The sequence below is a fragment of the Mytilus californianus genome, unplaced genomic scaffold (assembly GCF_021869535.1).
Source record: "Mytilus californianus isolate M0D057914Y unplaced genomic scaffold, xbMytCali1.0.p SCAF_7, whole genome shotgun sequence".
NCBI classification, from domain to species: Eukaryota; Metazoa; Mollusca; class Bivalvia; order Mytilida; family Mytilidae; genus Mytilus; species Mytilus californianus.
Window position 1 is genome coordinate 61,308,555 of NW_026262723.1, and position 20,736 is coordinate 61,329,290.

At 32.3% G+C, this 20,736-nt stretch overlaps 1 protein-coding gene across 1 annotated transcript; it reads left to right on the forward strand.

Moving 5' to 3' along the window:
* The first annotated feature begins 236 nt into the window (after positions 1–236).
* On the forward strand, positions 237–17,401 carry LOC127707600 (chitotriosidase-1-like). The gene is made up of 12 exons (XM_052212194.1): positions 237–264; positions 6,620–6,674; positions 9,271–9,454; positions 10,449–10,701; positions 11,435–11,559; positions 11,906–12,029; positions 13,302–13,487; positions 14,700–14,819; positions 15,363–15,511; positions 15,822–16,099; positions 16,354–16,692; positions 17,119–17,401. The coding sequence occupies exons 2-12, from the start codon at positions 6,620–6,622 to the stop codon at positions 17,313–17,315; spliced, it is 2,010 nt and encodes a 669-aa protein (XP_052068154.1). The 5' UTR covers positions 237–264; the 3' UTR covers positions 17,316–17,401.
* Positions 17,402–20,736: the final 3,335 nt, after the last annotated feature.

The window sequence follows — 20,736 nt, forward strand, 5'->3', positions numbered from 1 at the left end:
ATACCTACCTCAGCAATAAAATTCCACAGCTATATTAGCGTTATTATAGATATTGATAATTTAAATCAAATATTCATAACACACAAATCCCTGCATTAACATTCTGACTGACAACATAAGTATTGAAAACGAGACAAAAATGAAATAATCCCTGACTTAGCTGAAGAGATAAGGCAGCGAATAAGTAGATAGATAAACTTTGAGGTCACCATCAGATCTCCATTCCCAAACCGACAAGTAAGGTCAACGCATGGGATAGCAAAGGTACTATACAGTAATTTTAGATGTTCTTCATTAGAGATATTTGTGCATAATGTAGCTTTTATAACATGGCATATTTTTTCTTCTGCAGAATGCTTTTATTTTAGAAAGCATGCATTTTGTTTCGTACTGCGCTCTTTTTCTCACTTTTACAGAGTCAAGCAAAATGTTTTATGTATCTTATTTATATAACACAATTCATATATTAAAAAAATGAGATGTGAAGTATATGTCAGTGAGCCAGCAACCAACCACATACATGTATGTAACTTCATGTCATCTAGAAGTTAGAATTTATATAAGCGCAACAAAAGACAGGTTTGTTTCTATGCACTATGCCAAGTTCTAAATTGCTCCGAGTCTAAAATTATTATGAACGAATAACTCAGCGAAACTATAAAATATCTGCCACCAGCCTCAAATTTTCCAAACTGCTATTAGTTTCCAAAAACTACATTAAATTCCATAAACCCAATTTAATTAACATATAATTCTCCGATTTCGTTATCCTCACGCGAGTTAATATTGCCTTTATTAGGTCTGAATGTTTATCAGATTGCAATACACCAGGATCGTGGTACCTTTGTTTATATATTATTAACATTTAATATGCAAAACGGCAAACTTTTTATATTTCAAAAAACTCGGAGGATTTATATAAAAAAAAAATTGTAAGGGTTCCGCGGAACCCAGTGTCTCGCCTACTTTTGCTGTTAATCGCAGGCTCAACAAAAATGACGAAAAAAATAATAACAATATTCCTTTCGATACTATCTTTTGATTGAAAGAAGCTTCTGTCCAAGTTTGGTAAAAATCCAGGATAGTTTATGAATCTAATAAATGTTTTAAATCTTTAACTGCAGACTGTATGTAATGTTAACTGGAAGAAAAACTAAGTCCATTTATAAGTAAAATACGGATAAACAGGTACAAAATTTTAACAAAATTTCCTTCTAGATACTAGCTTTTGATCATAAACAAGCTTCTGACCAAGTTTTTTAGAAATCCAGGATAGTTTAAGAAAATTATTAAAATTTTAAAAACTTTAACCACAGAGTGAATGTAATGTTTCCTGGCAGAAAAACTAAGTCCATTTATAAGTTAAATACGGAAAAAATGGAATTTTGTTTTTTACAAATTTACTTCTGGATACTATCTTATGATCATAAACAAGCTTCTGTCCAAGATTGGTAGAAATCCAGGATAGTTTAAGAAAGTTATTAAAATTTTAAAAACTTTAACCACAGAGTGAATATTTGTGGACGCCGCCGACGACGACAACGACGACGACGACGGAATGTAGGATCGCTATGTCTCGCTTTTTCGACAAAAGTCGAAGGCTCGACAATGATAAATGAAGGACATCACAAAGCTAACCCTAATTTTGTTGAAGGAAAGCAAATTGATAAAGTAACTCGTTTTCCTACTTCTTACATAGTCTGTAACTAGCGATGAATCATTCCACTGACCTTGCTCAGATCTTTAGTTATTTGCTGACTTGTTTCGGTTCCGATCCTGTGTCAGCTTTTGCTCTATAGTTATATTTCATCTCGGTGTTTATCCACTGTCTAGTCGGCTCTCGAATGTTTTGTAAAGTAGATGCCCTTCAGAGCAAAATTTTAGACACAAATTCACAATTTGAAATTTTCTATCAAAATTGTTTTCACAAAATGGATAAGCCTGAATAACATTAAAATGTTATGCTTAAAATTTGTAAAAAATGTTGAATTATCCCGACATCATTCCACTCTTAAAAATTGAGATATATTTCCGTACTTGATTGACATGTAACATGGAGTATGCTTTATCACCCAGACTGTTAAAATTGTTAATAGTTTTCCTTGTTAAATGTTAGTTCATTGGGGAAACATTTTGTATAAACTACATGTGCATCACTAATTGTTGGTAAACATCGCCCTCAAAAAATTTTGTATTACATAAGCTTGCGTGTATATGAATATTCTACGAGGTATATAATGATTATGCACCTTTCTTAAATTTTAACGGGATTTTTTTTTAACATGCAATTTCAAAATCATAAATACTTCCTTATGACCTCGTTGTTTTAAAAGTAGTACTTGTTGTGCATTACGCGCAGTTTGACAGTACGGGGACTAAAGGGAATATACACAAAATAAGCAAGTATACTTTTTGTGTGTTAAAGAACCGTATTTGTTTTGCTAATGTCAACCATTGATTCAGACATATGTCATGGGTTATTCGTTTTTCGAAAGTTTTCCTTGTCTTTGTTCTTGTATGAGGACGTGCCCTTTCTTGTACTTGAAAATAAGGTCAAATAATATGCCATATTTATACCTTGACATACATACTGGCATGAACGTTTAGACCTTTGGATGACTTTCCTTATCTCAAGTATGTACAAGTTCTCACCTGTTCTACTGTCATTCAACATTTTAAGTATTGGAAATAAAGTTATGCTGATTTGATGATGACATGAGTTGTTCGTTTTAACTAATGTAAATCAAGTAATAATGGAATGTTAAAACAATCGGAATCATGATCCGTTGCACTATCGAATATTTAATTTGGGATTGTTTATTCTATAAAAATATGGACAAAAACTGCGATAAAAACTCCTATTTCAAATTGTTGATATACCGTATAGAATTTTAAGGGGTATTCTACGCCCTCCTGTATAGTTTTATTATTCATTTCAAATATGAGAATCAAGGTGCTTACGTACTATGTCCGTTGGCAACACAGCGTTACTAAGTTCAGTAATAGCATGATCATTAATTTAAAAGGTCTTAAAACGCATCTTTACTTAGATTTCTAAAGAGCGTTGTTATCAATTATTATAATTCGTTAAATAATAAGTTCGAATTGTCCATCTAGTTAAGATTGCTTATTTCGATATCAAATCAGCGTACTGTATTTCCATACAGATACATTTCAAAAATTTCGCAAGAGAATTATTACTTGACATACTAGTATATGAGCAATGCAAAAAGTCTACTAACATATAGAAGTCATCATTGTGTCTATAGTATATGTTATGTTCTAATGACCCTTATATATTGAAAATTTATTTAAAAAAAGTATCAAATATAGTTATCAATACCAAATACTCAAAACAAAAAACAACCAAATTTTAGAGCTAATTTCCAAACGCATGTAGAGCAAGACATCCAAAGTTTTACTCTACAAGCATTAGGAAATTAGCTCTAAGACAAGAAATAAGGAAACTACTGACGAGATTCCTGATTTTTTTTTTTAAATGTTAACCCTTCTTTTTTTAGTTTTGATCAGTGAACAGTGGGTCAGCACGCCTCATAACATTCAATAAAAATCAATACAGGACAAGCTTCTACTTTATTGTTATAGCACAATTTCAACGCATTAATAAACCGGAACTAAAGCTTAGTGGTGTATATACCAAAATTATCAGACGTAACAGTACAATACAACCATTTTCAATAAGTCTTAAGAGCCAAAAAGATTTTAAAGGACAATTCCTAACCTTGTTAGCTTTATGAATTACATTGCCGATGCGAATCATAATTACTCCATAAATGTCTATATTTGTGATTAGCTGAAGTAAAGTATTAATAAATTTATGATATCTATATTCTTGTTGTAAAAACTATTTTAGCTTAGAAATATGACGTTCATTTAAATCGCAACTTGACGTCACTTTAAACTGAGTTAAGACACCCATAGTGGAAGGATTTTAAAAAAACGTCCGATCTTTTAGAGATAGCGCGAAAATACTAAACAAACAAACGGAATCTCTGGGCAATTGTATATTTCATATTTGAAGATAGATTATCATGTGTCAACAAGAGGAAATAGATGCTCGAAAAATATAATCCCTGGTTTATCCTGGATTTATTTACGAGGTGTTGCCTTTTACAAGCCAGAGACCACATACTTTGTAGAATATTTTTGAGGAATTATTAAAAAAAAGATTTAAAGAAAATATAATCTTGGGGAATCAGATCTTGTGTAGGCGAAGTGTGTTACTAGTAGGTCAAATCTATAAGTATGTCAATTGGTGTAAGAAAGTTTAAAGATCTCCGGAGAAAACCAATGGAAAATGTGTATCAATTGGTATTTTGAAAGAACTTAGGAAATTTTTGAGAATTTGACTACATCAATCGACAGCTAAAGAAGAGTATTGGTTCGGAAAACTCTTATCCCTAAGAAACTGAATAAAAACACAAATTGTTTCAAAACAAACAATTTCTATGTAGACAATAGCTGTTTGCCTATGTGTTGCAACAGGTCTTTCAGTGCAATATTTCAGTTTAGGAAACTTTGTTTAATTATTAGGACTTTCAACTAGTCTAAATCGGTTCTTTGTGTCTTTTTTTTTCTTTTGTAAGTTGTGTTTGTGCATTATGTCAATTTAATAAGACAACCCCTTTCCAACTACTTTTTACATTTTTGTTGAAACATTGTGCTGTCACAACACTGTCACTGGTTAGGGGAGCGTTGAGCGTCCACAAACATGTTATATTCTTTAAATGCCTGACCCTAATCAAAATGCCTGTATATGTCTATATCAAACACACTGCATTAGATATTTAAAAATAATATTATAGATTCTTTATCTACGTATTCTTTAAGAACTTAAATAGTTCTCATTAATCTTTTTTTTTTTATCTCATTGTTTGTATTGTATTATGAAAATTATTGATGTTGTAATGTTTATGCTCTTTGGGGCCCATAATTGGAAATAAAATATCTTCTTCTTCTTCTTCTTCTGTATGTCAGTGTTTGTTATTTTTTTAAATTCGGCTTTTATATTTCTCTGTCGTATATGTAAAAATGACCGATTTGTGCATTTTTTTTTACCGTATGCTTACTAATACTCAACGATTTTATTAAGGCGAATGACACGAAAGTGCAAAATGTCAATCTACTAAAATCAAAAATTGAAAATAATATCAGATCACTTTCATTCACAGATTACGAATTTCAGACCCGAGTGCTTAAATACTTTGATGCATTCGTGAGGATTAAACCAATGCACATGTTGCTGGCGAATTCACGCGATTCCATCAGTTTGTTTGTAACAATTGATTTGCCTCAGCTTAAACGATTTACGGGATTTAAAAATCGGTAAACTACAGTTGCCTTATTTACAAAGAGTGCTGAGCAGAAGACAATGAACGTTTTTTTTTTTGTATTCTATCCATTGTGAAATGTTGTTATAATGTACAGAAGTTTATGTCTTGAACAGTATAAGAATTTTCCTAACATCAACGAATAATTAAACGTAGTGGATTTTTTTTTTTACGAACCACAATGTAAGTAAATAACACACTCGACGAATATTCGCGAGTATTCGATTATTCTATATCGAACAGGAAAGACGAATAACCAATTGTTTGTTAAATAGATGACAAAGAAACGACAATTTTTTGTCATAAAAGATTCACATTTATTTTACCTTATAGCATGAACTCATACTTATAAATCATATGTAGTTCCTTTACAAATGTTTTTTTTCTTCAAATATTTATAAAACAATGGGTTTTTTTAAGTTTTACAAAACAATTTTAAAGTTGATGTAACTCAAAGGATTATGTAGACGTACCCTTTTGTTGTTTCAATGCTAAACATATAGAAATTTTAAGGAAAATGCATAACCTTTCCCTTGTACTCATATATTTAAGATTTGGGTACTTAATCAATAGGGATTTACTGAATGAAGTACTAGGAAAGATTTCCTTTTTTAAAAAGGTTTTTAAATAAAAATATAAGTGAAAACAAGAACAAATATAGACCTATTCAAGAACAAATTCTAGGTTGCGTTCGTCTTCATGGACTCAGCACGAGTTTTTTTTTCAAATTTGTTATTGTGAAGGTTGTTTGGAAATTTTTATGAATACAAAATGCTAACACAGCATGGACACACAAGTGCGTGATCTATGTTTAAAATGCTATGACGAAAATCTCTGTTATAAAGTCTGTGGATTTTCTGTAAAGATATTGGTTTGATTCGCCTTGAAATCCCCATTTTCTATTAAAAGCAACGAAACAATAGATATATTTGCTATCAGCGACGCTTTTCTTTGAATGAAATGTCACGTCTCTTGTTTTTATTATTTTTGCTGTTTTGATATTATTGCACCTTGAAAATTGCGTAATACACAGGCCTACAGAAGGGATCACAGAACTTAAGACTACTCCAATCGGCGATAATCTAATTTTGCACAAGGAAACTAAAGATTTTATTGACTTTAATCATATAACCCCCGAACTTTCTTATCACCTTTACTTCTATAAATGCCACCAACTTTGCATTTGTTATCAAACAATTTTATGTCATACGCATATAACTTAAATTAATGTGAACAATTGAACGAATTGAACGAATTATAAATTTCAGATGTTTTTCCTACGAGTAACTTTGGTGATTCTTGCAGCAGTTAGCGTAGCTTCGGGTAAGTTACAACAATGTTTATGTTTATTTTGGCGGGAAAGATAAATAGATAGTAAAAGAGATAATTGAATACCTTCCCCAAATTAGTAATATAACATACATCCACTCCTTCAAATTTTGCAGAGTTCTAACTCTGCAAAAGTCTCACTATAGGATATTGTGTGTGTTTTGTATAGTTTTGTAGTTTTGTTGTTGTTGTTGTTTTCTTATTACTACTTTTTTGTGGGGGCGGGTAGGTGGTAGTGCATACATTTTGTTTTTTCTTGTTATGGGTATAAGCAAGCATTTGACAAAAAGTAAGCATGACCCTGTAGTTTGTTTTTGTTTCGCCTGTGACGAAAGCCGCGGAAAGCGAGACATAGGGATTGCTTTTCCGGCGACCGCATGGCTCTGGCGACGACGGCGTCAGCAAAAGTTAAATTTTCTGACAAGTTAGTTTGATAGGAACTATTAGGGATAGAACATTGATATTTGATTAAAAGTTGCATTACTATCAGTACATATAAGATTGACGACTATTTCGAGGCCCTGTCTCCTAGGTCATGGTCCACGGACTTTGAATTAATTAGCAATTTTCAATGTCAATTTGTTTTGCTTAAGGTTTGTTTAAAAGGAACCACTTGTGATAGATCATTGATATTTAATATAAAGTTTCATTAATATCGATGCTTACCAGTTTGAGGTCTTTCTTCGAGGCCCTGCCCCGAGGTCATGGTCCAGTGGATTTGAATATGTATCAATTTTCAATGCAGTAAAGTTTTCTGCTTTAGTAAGTTCGATAGGAGCTACTTGTGATATATTAATGATATTTTGTATGAAGTCGCAAATACTATCTGTACATATCAGTTTAACGACTATTTTGATGCCCTACCTCTTAGAACATTGTCCAGCGACTTTGAATTTTAAATTAATTATCAATTTTCTTTGTTAAGTTTTCTGCTTAAGTCAGTTTGATAATTAAGAACTACTTGTGATAGATCAATGATATTGTGCATAAAGTTGCAAATACTAACTGTACATCTATCAGTCTGACGATTATTTTGAGGCCTTGGACAATAGATAATGGTACAGCATATGAATTAATTATAAATAAAATTGAGAATGGAAATGGGGAATATGTCAAAGAGACAACAACCCGACCAAAGAGCAGATAACATCCGAAGGCCACCAATGGGTCTTCAACGCCGCGAGAAAAACCAATTTTTGTCCAGCAGATTGTCTATTTCTGAATGTTATGCAGACATATCTCTGTGTCAACAGTTTAAGTTATATAGATTCTACCACTGCATCGAGTGTGATACGATATTTATCCACTCGAGACAGTTAAATTTTCAAATTTAAAACGCAAGGCTCGCCGAGCGTTTTGAATATTTAAAATTCAACTGTCGAGAGTGGATAAATATCGTATTACACGAGATTTGGTGGTGGAATCTGTTTCTCTAATGATTTTCAAACAATACGCAGGCAAATTTATTAATTCTTTTCGAATGATCTGCAAAAAGATGTGTTCTTTCTATGTGACGTCATCAGGCATGGTCGCCTTTTTTCATGCCGTCACAATAGGAAATTCAGAGGAAAGCAAGAAAATTCGACGTCATAATTGGATTTTAACCAATGAAGAACTGAGATCAAAGGAACCACACGTTGATTAAATTTTTTGTATACAATGGGTGCAGAAAGGGATAAATTGACGAAGAATTAGAGAAATACAGATTCTACCACTGCATCTAGTGTGATACGATATTTATCCACTCGAGACAGTTAAATTTTCAAATTTAAAACGCGAGGCTCGCCGTGCGTTTTAAATATTTAAAATGTAACTGTCGAGAGTGGATAAATATCGTATTACACGAGATTTGGTGGTCGAATCTGTTTCTCTAATGATTTTCAAACAATACGCAGGCAAATTTATTCCTTCTTTTCGAATGATCTGCAAAAAGATGTGTTTCTATGTGACGTCATCAGGCATGGTCGCCTTTTTTCATGCCGTCACAATAGGAAATTCAGAGGAAAGCAAGAAAATTCGAAGTCATAATCGGATTTTAACCAATGTAGAACTGAGATCAAAGGAACCACACGTTGATTAAATTTTTTTTATACAATGGGTGCAGAAAGGGATAAATTGACGAAGAATTAGAGAAATATATATACATGTTAGTGTTGCCTACTTTATCGGCGTATTTACAATGTTCAATACCAAATAGTGTTAAAGCTCTGAGATCAAGGGCAACTACAGTTACGTAGAAATTATACAATAGAAAGAAATGTTAAATTAAATGATTTATGACTCAGTTTGATTTAATTTTGTTAATTTCAAAATGGGTATTTGTAACAACTGCAATCTCATGATAAATTTTGAATATTTGGCGTGCCACATTTCTGCATATAACCATCAACACAGAAACCTCTTTTTCAATCGTAACCAAAAAACTGTTTCAACCATGTGGAATTATTTAGACATATTCGGATAATTTGTATTGTGGTGGAACATTTTGCATATACACCGAATATACAGAATATAGAACTTAATAATATTTATCTCGTAATAATATCAAATGATATTCATTCATATGACAGTCTCCGTTTGAACTTTATAGCTTACCGAAGAGTGTGCTACTACACTAACTGGGCACAATACAGAAACAGTGCAGGGAAGTTCTTTCCTGAGAATGTAGACCCTACACTTTGCACAAATATCATTTACTCATTCGCCAAAATGGTTGGAAATAAATTAACCGCTTATGAATGGAATGACGAAAGTACTCCTTGGATGAAGGGGATGTAAGTTTTGTTGAACATGTTTAATTGTTTAAAAATCAGTGGAAGATTCAGGGGACGTAGAGGGCGTTTACCCCCTAGAATTAGAAAATATATCCATTTTTTAGAATGGAATCGTCCAAAAATTGTGTTTGTCTCACTCTGCTCGGCTGAATATATTCCATTCATATGACAGTCTCCGTTTGAACTTTATAGCTTACCGAAGAGTGTGCTACTACACTAACTGGGCACAATACAGAAACAGTGCAGGGAAGTTCTTTCCTGAGAATGTAGACCCTATACTTTGCACAAATATCATTTACTCATTCGCCAAAATGGTTGGAAATAATTGTGTTTGTCTCACTCTGCTCGGCTGAATATATTCCAATGTAGGGATTATCTTTACTTTTAGGATTACGGGCCCCGCCCCTCCTTTCAAAATATCTGAATCCGCCCCAAAAAATAAAGCAGAAGCAGGTATATGTCAAAATACTACAATTGATATGACAATTTAATTATTATATTGATAAACACATAATTTGTCTATAATTGAGGACGATATCGTCGAATTTTCTTTTTAGTCTCATATATATATATGTTGATATATATACAGAATTAGTAGATTTTTTTCAAATTATAGTCACAAAGGATGAATAGGGCCTATATATATATATATATATATATATATTCAGCTGAACTTCTCTCGTCCGTCAACAACACACATGTCTGTTTGGCTGTGCTGGGTGTATAAATATGCAGCCACGGTACATGTGTTCAGAATGATGCACTTTTTTAAGGAGCCAATAGATGGCTTGTTGTCAGGCATTGTTTTTCCCTATACATAATATCCTCTTTTTCCAATGACACTGACCTTCATCCCATTTGACCTTATTTTGCAGACATTTTGATTTATTGTTCTTTTTATTTAAATTTGAATGCAGGAATACTTGTCACCGAGTATTTAGCCCTAACAACCCAATTTATGAATGACTGTCTGCATAATTATACTATTTGAAAGGTACGAAAGATTTACTGACTTAAAGAAAGTTAACCCAAGCTTGAAACTATCACTTGCTGTTGGTGGATGGAACATGGGATCCGCACCCTTCACCAAAATGGTTGCCACTGCTGCAAGTCGTCAAGAATTTGCCACATCTACTGTGAAATTCTTAAGGGATCACGGATTTGATGGCCTTGATCTCGATTGGGAGTACCCGGGAAACCGAGGAAGTCCTGCAGGAGATAAGCAAAAATTCGTCGAATTGTTAAAGGTTAGTCATATCCATTTTCACGTTTACAGTTAACTCAATGTGGCGAATGAGGTTAAATGTGTGTATATCTATAGAGAATTTTTTATAACACAGGAGGAATGTTTTTGAAAATTTGAAAATTCGTCCCTTCTGATCCCATTTCTTTGAAAACTTATTAAAATGTACATTCTATTTTGAATAATCAAACAGTGTCATAATGTATGATGTGCCAATGTATACTTTGTCTTGCGTGCAGCAATTTGTACCAACATCATAACTTAGTGGCATTCTTTAAAAAATGGACACTATGTACAAACATTTGTACTGTTTTTAAAGGATTCTACTGAAAAGGATTCTATAATGATGTGTAGGATCCCCAAATTAGTCGAAATCTTTGAAAAATTAAGGATATCAATTCACATTTTAGACTTTTTTTAGAAAGAGTCTTTTTTAAGAATCATATAACTGGGTATCTACTTTCCTGTGTTCTTGCATGATGAAAACAATGAATGAGAGAACCATTGTTAAATTCGATACATGCAGGTTGCAAAATTGTTCTTTTGTTTACCATTGTGGTAAATTAATATAAAATGGTCAAGAGTGACAAATACATAATATTCTATAATGTATGAAAATTAATTATTTATCTCTGTGAATATTATTGTCCATGTCATGGATATTTAATATCATCTTCCATTAAGAGTAGGTTTATTGTAACAAAGTCTTTCAGATAACCTTTCAACTACCTTTTCAGACTTTAAGAAGGGAATTTGACGCTGAATCCAAAACCAGTGGCAAACCAGCACTTCTTTTATCAGCTGCTACACCTGCAGGCAAGGAAAACATAGATTCCGGATACAACTTTCCAGAAATAGTCAAGTATGTCAGATTTGAAAAAAAGATTATCTTCTTTAACCGAAAGAGATCCATATATACTCGTATTTGTAATAAAATAAAAACTCATCAATTTTACCGCAATTTCTCTGTATTTGTACTTCTATTTCTTTGCATATGTACAAAAGGTTATATTCATATTATATGTCGGTCCTCTGTCTTATCTTCATTAACACGACATCTACAAATGTTTCTTATAACTGTAGATGAATACATCTTACAATGCAACTCCTAGAAATAGGTATATTTTTTTTCAGAATTTTAAATCTAGATTTCGCGTTTAAACAAATTTCCACTATCATATTACCGAAATACTTTAAAAAATTTACAGGTACTTGGATATGATTAATTTGATGACATATGACTTGCATGGAAGCTGGGAAGATAAAACTGGACATAACTCCCCACTTTACAGTCACCCATCTGAATCAGGAAATAAAACGTACCTTAATATTGTAAGTACATAGTACCTTAATATAGTTAATATATAGTACCTTAATATTGTAAGTACATAGTACCTAAATATAGTTAGTATATAGTACAATACTATAGTGAGTACAATGTATATAGTACATTTATATAGTTAGTATATAGTACAATACTATAGTGAGTATATAGTACATTTATATAGTTAGTATATAGTACAATACTAAAGTGAGTATATAGTACATTTATATAGTTAGCATAGTACCTTAATATAGTAAGTATACTTTTAGTACCTTAATATACTTGGTACATTTTTACCTTAATATATTCAATAGATTAAGAACCTTAAAACGTTAGAATATACTGCCATGATATAGTTAATTCCTATAGTGCCTTAATAAAGTGTGTGCATAGTACCTTAATAAAGTAAGTACTTACACTGCCTAAATATAGTTAGTGCATCGTACTCTTATATAGTTAGTACATAGTACAATAATATAGTTAGTATATAGTACATTTATATAGTTAGTAAACAGTACAATAATATATATAGTTAGTGCGCAGTACCTTAATATAGTTGATACATTGCTTTAAACCACTACAAGGCAAAACCTTTTTAATAACACAGCAAGTGTTTTGTTTACAAGGTCGAGTTATTTTATTTTACTATTTCGAACAGACATAACAGATAACAAACTTTGACACCTTGATCTGTTTCTTATGCGTTAAACCTCCTAAATCAATACGGTTTATGTTTGGATATAAGAAGGTCACTCTGCATGGTATTATTTTGTTCGTCATATAATCTTACCGGCATGTTTAAGCTATATGAGAAAAACAGACCAATGTTTGCCTGTATTAAAAAAATCTTTCTCCTCACACACACACACAACTTGTCTGTTTGAAATATAAAGGAAAAATACGAAGGCACGTATATATCTGATCATTGTTATTTCAAAATATGATATTATGATAATACTGAAAATTTGACAAATCATTTCTTCTCCAAATCTAAAATCAAAATTATTAATGGGATTTCATAATTCAAATAAACTCATTATAGAAATCCTTTAAATTTGTTCACGCATACGTCTACAAAAGACTCATCAGTGACTGGAATCAATAAATTAAAAACGAAAAATAAAAAGTTGAAGAGCAATTTAGTTGACTTCAAATACACACATAAGTTTATTGAATTAGTATTGTTTAAGTTTGATTCGTCATATTTGTAAAAGAAATAGAAGAGTCCTGTTTTTTACCAATTGATGATTTAAACGTTAATGTCAAGTATTTCTTTGTAGGACTGGGTCACTAAGTATTATGTAAGTAAAGGAGTACCTCCTTCAATGATGAATGTCGGACTAGGATTGTATGGTAGGAGTTTTACACTGGCAAGTTCTAGCAATACAGGTCTTGGCGCCCCTGCTAGAGGAGCCGGACCTGCTGGTCTGTTAACTCGGGAGAAAGGGTTCAAATCTTATTATGAGGTACATATAAACCGTTTAGCTTGATATATTGTATATAGACAAATATTTGCCAAAAATGTTTAAAATAATTTTTTATATACATTTATGACATCACTGTGATGGCATACGCTTATTTAAATTAACTCGATTCAACAAAAACTTGCCATATTACACCTTTTTTTTTATAAAATTAAAATTAAAATAAAAAAAAAATCTTCACATTTATGCGACAGTCCCAAGTCAGGAGCCGCTAGCCTTTGTTCGTCTTGTATGTTTTCTTTAGTTTTAGTTCAATTATATTTTTCGGAGTTTAGTGTGATGTGCATTTGTGTTTAGGGGCCAGCTGAAGCCCGCCTTCAGGTGCGGGAGTTTCTCGCTGTGTTGAAGACGGGTTGGTGGACTTAAGCTGTTTTCTGCTCTTTGGTCGGGTTGTTGTCTATTTGACACATTCCTCATTTCCATTCTCAATTTTCCAAAAAGTTTTTTTACTTGCATCAATTTCATTTTATGAAACATTTTTGGCTATATATTAAGTTTGACTTAAAACATATTTTACCCAAACACAACACCATTGTAGAAGACGTCTTATTGCAATTTTTTTTATGTTATTCAGTAACTTATATTCAAATATAAATTACAAAACCTCAAAACAGATCTATTTTGGTAGTTTTTTGCATGTGTTTCCTTAAATGCAAGAGGTTTGAGGAACAAAAAAATGTCGCCTATATTGGGACAGACTATTGTTTTGTGAAGTTAAAGCTATCCAATTTAAAACACTTATTGATCATTGAATTCACGTCACTTTGACCAAACCACAGTGGAAATATTATAGTGTTTTTTCTTTTACTGATTGATTGTAATTCTAAAAAATTTTGAATACCTATATGATAGAAACAGAAATAAGAAGACTATTTACATATTATCTTTTACATTTGTTTTATTTTCGAAAAGGTAAAATATTTGGTGTAAATTATAGAATGGTAATAAAAACAGAAAAGGCGTTGAATTTATTAAAATATCATGCACAAATCTAGATGAATAACAAACCTTTTTCTAATATATTTATTATGCAGCTTGGTCTCCTTACAGGCGTTATTAAATCATTTCAACCAACTTAATTTTGTTCTATTATCATATGAATAGCATGTGTTGTTTAGTGTTAGCATTTTATTTGTCGGTTGGGATAGCTGCATTTAAAATTATTTCTAATGCTGTTTTCATCCGCATTGTTAGGTTTGTACAATGTTAAAGTCTGGTGGTGTTAAGCATTACATTCCTGAGCAGAAAAGCCCATACGCAGTAAAAGGAACAGAATGGGTTGGATACGACGATGTTGATAGCTTAAAAGAAAAAGTAAGCATTGTTTTATAGCAAAAAAAGTTTCAAATACTTACGAAAGAGGCATCACAGTAATAGCTGATATCTCGGATTGAAAGGCATTTATAAACTTTTAAAATCACTGGTTGTATGGCGTCATAAGAATTTTGAGAAAATCCAAATTTAAACATTTTTCAACATTATTTTGTTCCAATATTATATTTGGACATGTGTGATTTGATAGACAAAATAAATGTTACAAAGTGGTAATAAGTACAATAATTAAAGTAACGGGTCTAAGGTAGTGGAAACCAATAAAATCTAAAAAGTAAAACACGACAAAAGCTATACAAAACAAAAAACGACGAATACAGAGGCAGAAAATGTGGAAAAAAAGAATTTTCCTAAAGTCTTATCAAGTTGTTGATCTTCTTCTGGCATCACACATCCTTAAACTGGCACCCAGTTTTTCACAAATCACGACATTCAATTGTAATGTTTAATAATTGTGGATAAATATCGTTACAATATATATTTAAAATCGACCTTTAGAAATTGTGACATATGTATATATTTTAGGTGAAGTACATCAAGGATCATCATTTTGGTGGTACTATGGTATGGGCATTAGATCTTGACGATTTCAGTGGTTCATGTGGACAGGGGAAGTATCCTTTACTTCATGCCATCAATGACGAATTAAATGCTGCAGGTGGAAATGTACAACCGTAAGTAATAATGAGAAATTGTAATATTTTAAGCTTATAAAAAATACTGACATTTTATTACATTACATTTCATTCGTTTTATTTTATTTTATTTTTGTAACGTTTATCAAAAGAAATTAAGTGATAAGAATAAAAATCAATTTTGTCGCGGACACTATATTACGACATAGATCGCTCATTATGTTCGTCCGGTTAGTCCATACATTCAACGGCATATGAACAAAATGGTCGGACTTATCGGACAACCGAAATTTATTTGAGGATCCAGTTATTTAAAATGTCGACTAGCTATGTTTTTCCTTTATTTCAGGATTACAAATGCTCCCCAATCGACAACTCAAGCTCCACAACCTACCGGGAACCCACCTCAACCAACAACACAACCACCACGACAAACAACAAAGGCACCACAGCCAACATGGACACCATGGCCAACATGGACACCAGGACCAACATGGACACCAGGGCCAACATGGACACCAGGGCCAACTTGGACACCAGGGCCAACATGGACACCACAGCCAACATGGACACCACAGCCAACATGGACACCAAAGCCAACACAAGCCCAACAAGTGACCACAAAAGGTATTCTAATTTGCATATCCATTATTTGTGAAATTTTGTAACTAATTTACTTTAGATATAGTCCTACATAAAAAAAATATCTAGATGACATTATACAAAGAAAATATGAAACAAACAACACAACAACGAATTGGATGTTGCCAAACAATGTATTTTTGCAAATAAACGCACAAATCTTTGATCTACAAGTGCGGTATTGTTCTTGTATTCAGAACATGATGCAAAAGTAAACAATTTACTTTCATAATTTTCAGATCCACGTCCAACGCACCAGGCACACCACATTGGCCTTACTACCAACTTTAACTGTAATGGCAGACCTAGTGGATTTTATGCAAGCCCTTCTTCTTGTGACGGTTACTTTATTTGTGCTGCCACACTAGCTTTCGAAGTTAAATGTGCCAGCGGATTACTCTTCAATTCTGCAACTAAGTACTGTGATTGGCCATATAATGTAAAATGTTCAACCAATCAAAACCAACAACCAACAACTAAAGCACCTCTCACTCAAGGCCCTGTCGTGACAACGAGGAAACCTTGGGCTACTCAGGCACCTGTTACACAAGCCCCTGTCACTCAGGCTCCTTCAAACGGTAAGTTTAAAATAATTCCATGCAGTTTCGTGGTAATAAGCACGATAAAAGAGGGGAAAAAATACCAGAGGGACAGTCAAACTCTTAGATCGAAAATAAACTGACAACGCCATGGCTAAAAAAAAAAAGACAAACAGACAAATAATAGTACTCAAGACACAATATAGAAAACTAAACACAAAGCAACACGAACCCCATAAAAACTGGGGGTGATCTCAGGTGCACCGGAAGGGTAAGTAGATAAATGATAACAAAATAAAGACAAAAAGCAAACTAAAAGAATGTTTTGTATTCAATAAATTTCTTTAAAAGTTATATTTACGGGAAAAAAATTCAAAGAGGAAAAATTCCAACGCCTATTTTAGTTCTTTTGTGAATAAAAGATGTTAATTTTCTAATAACTGACATGCATATACTTTTATACAGGAAATAATAAACAAGAGTTCTGTAAAAACAAGCCTGATGGTCACTACAGAGACCCAACTGACTGTGGAAATTTCTACCAATGTTCTTTTGGTCTCACTTTCCATGAATTCTGTGCTCCAGGTACCGTATTTAATGAACAACTGGTAGGCTGTGATTATCCAATACATGTTCCGGGCTGTACGAACTACGGTGGATAAAGAAAATGGAGAAACTAAGACCGAACAGTTTATTTTGTGTTTTAATTAAATGTTATTTTATAAATAAAATTAATTTCACAATCGAATCTGAAATATTTAACTATATAAATAGCCGCCATATCTTACACGTAAGGGTTATAAGTTTTGCTGGTTTTCTACCAATAGCATTATAAAAAAAAACATATCCTGATTTGATCTTAGTTGAAAAGTCACAACCACTGACACGTCAAACATATTGATTGTCTGAAATAGCGTACGTTCATTTAGTAATTATGAAAAAGGAAAACATATGAATGTTTATTCGAAAGTTCAAAAGCTGAAGAATATATACGATACCATGGTCAAAAGACAAACGTAACTCGAATTGAGCTCCAGAGTTCCAGTGGAAAATTCGGAAAATCACGAGGCACATCAGTATCGTATGATATTCCGTATAAAATACAGCAGCTGTGACTGCACGTGCTATCCGTGACAATTTAAACAATGCATAGAAAAGCAAACGAAAAGTTTGATATGACTACTAGTATTCATTTTATGGATGGTGCATAAAAATGTAATTATAAAGAGTTGAATACCTCTTTTTATAATTTCATAGTGTAGTTAAAGCCTTTGATCGTTGGCATGAGGCGCATGCAAAATGTGCTTTGGATAACGCATTAACACCACAAAAGAATTGTAAAAAGAAGTCTTATAATTATGTTTTATGCTTAATTCAGAAGGACGTATTTTTAAATATCCGTCTACATTCCAGAACAATTAAATTAGCTTCTTTCCGTTCCTCTTGATATATGCTACTTTATGAAAATTGCCTGACTCCAATAAAGGATAATATAACGTAATATAACAGCTTGTACCATTGAAATGTCGAAGATCTGTCGAAAAACAAATCCACCAAGAATGCTAATGTGTTGTAGAAAAAAATAAGCATCTTGATGGTGTCACTGTCATAAACTTTTGTTAGAATCGAACTGTTTTTACGATCTTAAAAGTAAAATAACAAAAATACCGACCTCCAAGGAAAATTCAAAAACGGACAGTCCCTCGTCAAATGGCAAAATTACAAGATCAAACCCATCAAACGAATTGAAAACAACTGTCAAATTCCTCTCTTTGTACAGGCATTTCTTATATAGAAAATGGTTAATTAAACCTGGTTTTAACTTGTATGTCAGACGAAAACATTCCATTATATTACCAACAACACCGTGTGAACATAACAAACAGACATTATGTTAACTAAGAAAAATAAAATGACATGAAGATGAGCAAATAAGCAAAAACGAAAGACAATAATACAAAAAATGATCACATCACAACAACACATTAACGGAATGAAATAATGTTCCTCCTCTTTTGTAGACGAAACGTGTGTCTGGCGCAAAAACAAAATTTCAAACAGGTATCTATGATGAGTTTATTCATTGCAGATTATTAAAAAATCTGAATGAGTATGAATAAACACAAAGCCAAGTCGAGCTCTTAAACGCACAGAATCTAGAAAGAAGTCAATACATTTAACAGGTACTCCGTCGTAGAAGAACTGTTGATAAAGGAAATTGGCTTTTAAAAATATTTCAATTTTATAGCAAGTTTGAAATATTACGATTGGGATGTTTTTCTGCCAGTGTATGCCATCACACAATTATGTTGAAAATCTCAGACACAACTCTAAATATTAATGAATTCAAAGTACTAGTATACGTTGTTATGATAAGGTCTGCTTTATTAGTGGGTTTGATCAGATTCCCAAAGCATCAATTGATTCAATTGAATGTTTAAGTATCAAAACCATCAATATCGCAGCCTTCAAAACTTCTACACTTTACAAAATATCGTCCCAAATTTTCATTAAGTTATTGTTTTTGTTTGTTTGTTTTATATTTTATTGTCCATTGCTATCTGTTTAATTCATTATAAAGGTTTTAAATCAAAGAAGTATTTACTTTTAAATTTGAAGAAGTCAGGATCACTAGATTTCCTGACGTCTGTATATATTTGCACAGTATTTTCACAAATAGAAAGTGAAAATGGCTTTAAAAAACTTACCAATCGATTCAATGAACTACTTAAAACATGTGGAATTAGTGGGGAAAGTGTCAACTAATATAGTGTCTGGGACTCTCATAATAAATTTTTTTGTTCAGCCAGTGTATTAATTTGTGTATTCTTGTCTTTAATTTTTGCTGATATACTTGGGCTATATGCCATTTTGTGCTTCCTTGTTACATATTTGTTTGTTTTTTTGTGATTAAGATTATAACACAATGTTGACTGCTGCACCCCTATTTTTTAACATGTTTACCTAATATGTCTGTTTGTTTTGTTCACGCATCGTTGTCAATATAATGGAATTTGATGCGACTGTCATACAATTGAGAGGTTTAGCTAGCTATAAAACCAAGGTTCAATCCACCATTTTTCATAAAAAACTGCCTGTACCAAGTCAGGAATATAACAGTTGTTATCCATTCGTTTGATGTGTTTTATCTTTTGATTTTGCCATTTGATTAAGGACTTTCCGTTTTGAATTTCTCGAACAGTATTAGAATTTTCCTCATATCACTGAATAATTAAAAGTAGTGGAATTTTTTTTTTTTAACAATCACAAGTCTAGAATGTAAGTAAATAACACATTCGATGAGGATTTGCGAGTATTTGGTTATATTATTTTTTATCGAACAGAAAAGATGAATAACCAATTGTTTGCTATAGATGACATAGATACGATCATTTTTGACATAGAAGATTCACGTTTATTTTACCTCAGCATGAACTCATAATTAAAAATCATCTGTAGTTCCTTTACAAATGGATTTTTAAAATATTTATAATAAGACTTATCCCCGGGTTTGTACTTGCATGAGCAACACGATGGGTGCCACATTTGGAGCAGGATCTGCTCACCCTTCCGGAGCACCTGATATCATCCCCAGATTTTGGTAGGGTTCGTGTTGCTCAGTCTTTTATTTTTCTATGTTGTGTTTTGTATACTGTTGTTTGTCTGATTGTCTGTTGGTCTTTTTCTTTTTTAGCCATGGCGTTTTCATTTTATTTTCGACTTATGAGTTTGAATGTCCCTTTGGTCCCTTTGGTATCTTTCGCCTCTCTTTTATAAAACAATATTTTTAAAAATTTGTAAAACAATTTTAAAGTTTAGTTAAGGAGTATGTGCCCTTTTGTTGTTTCAATGCTAATGGAAATTTTAAAGAAAATTCACAACTTTTCCCTTGTACTCATGCATATATTTAATATTCGGGTACTTGATATATAGGTAATCACTGCATGGAGTGTTAGCAATGATTTCCCTTCAAATAAAATATTAGTTAAAACAAGTACAAATATCGACCTATTCAAGAACACATTTGAGGGTGCGCTCGTCCTTAGGGACTCAGCACGAGGTTTTTTGGATTGCAAATAAATA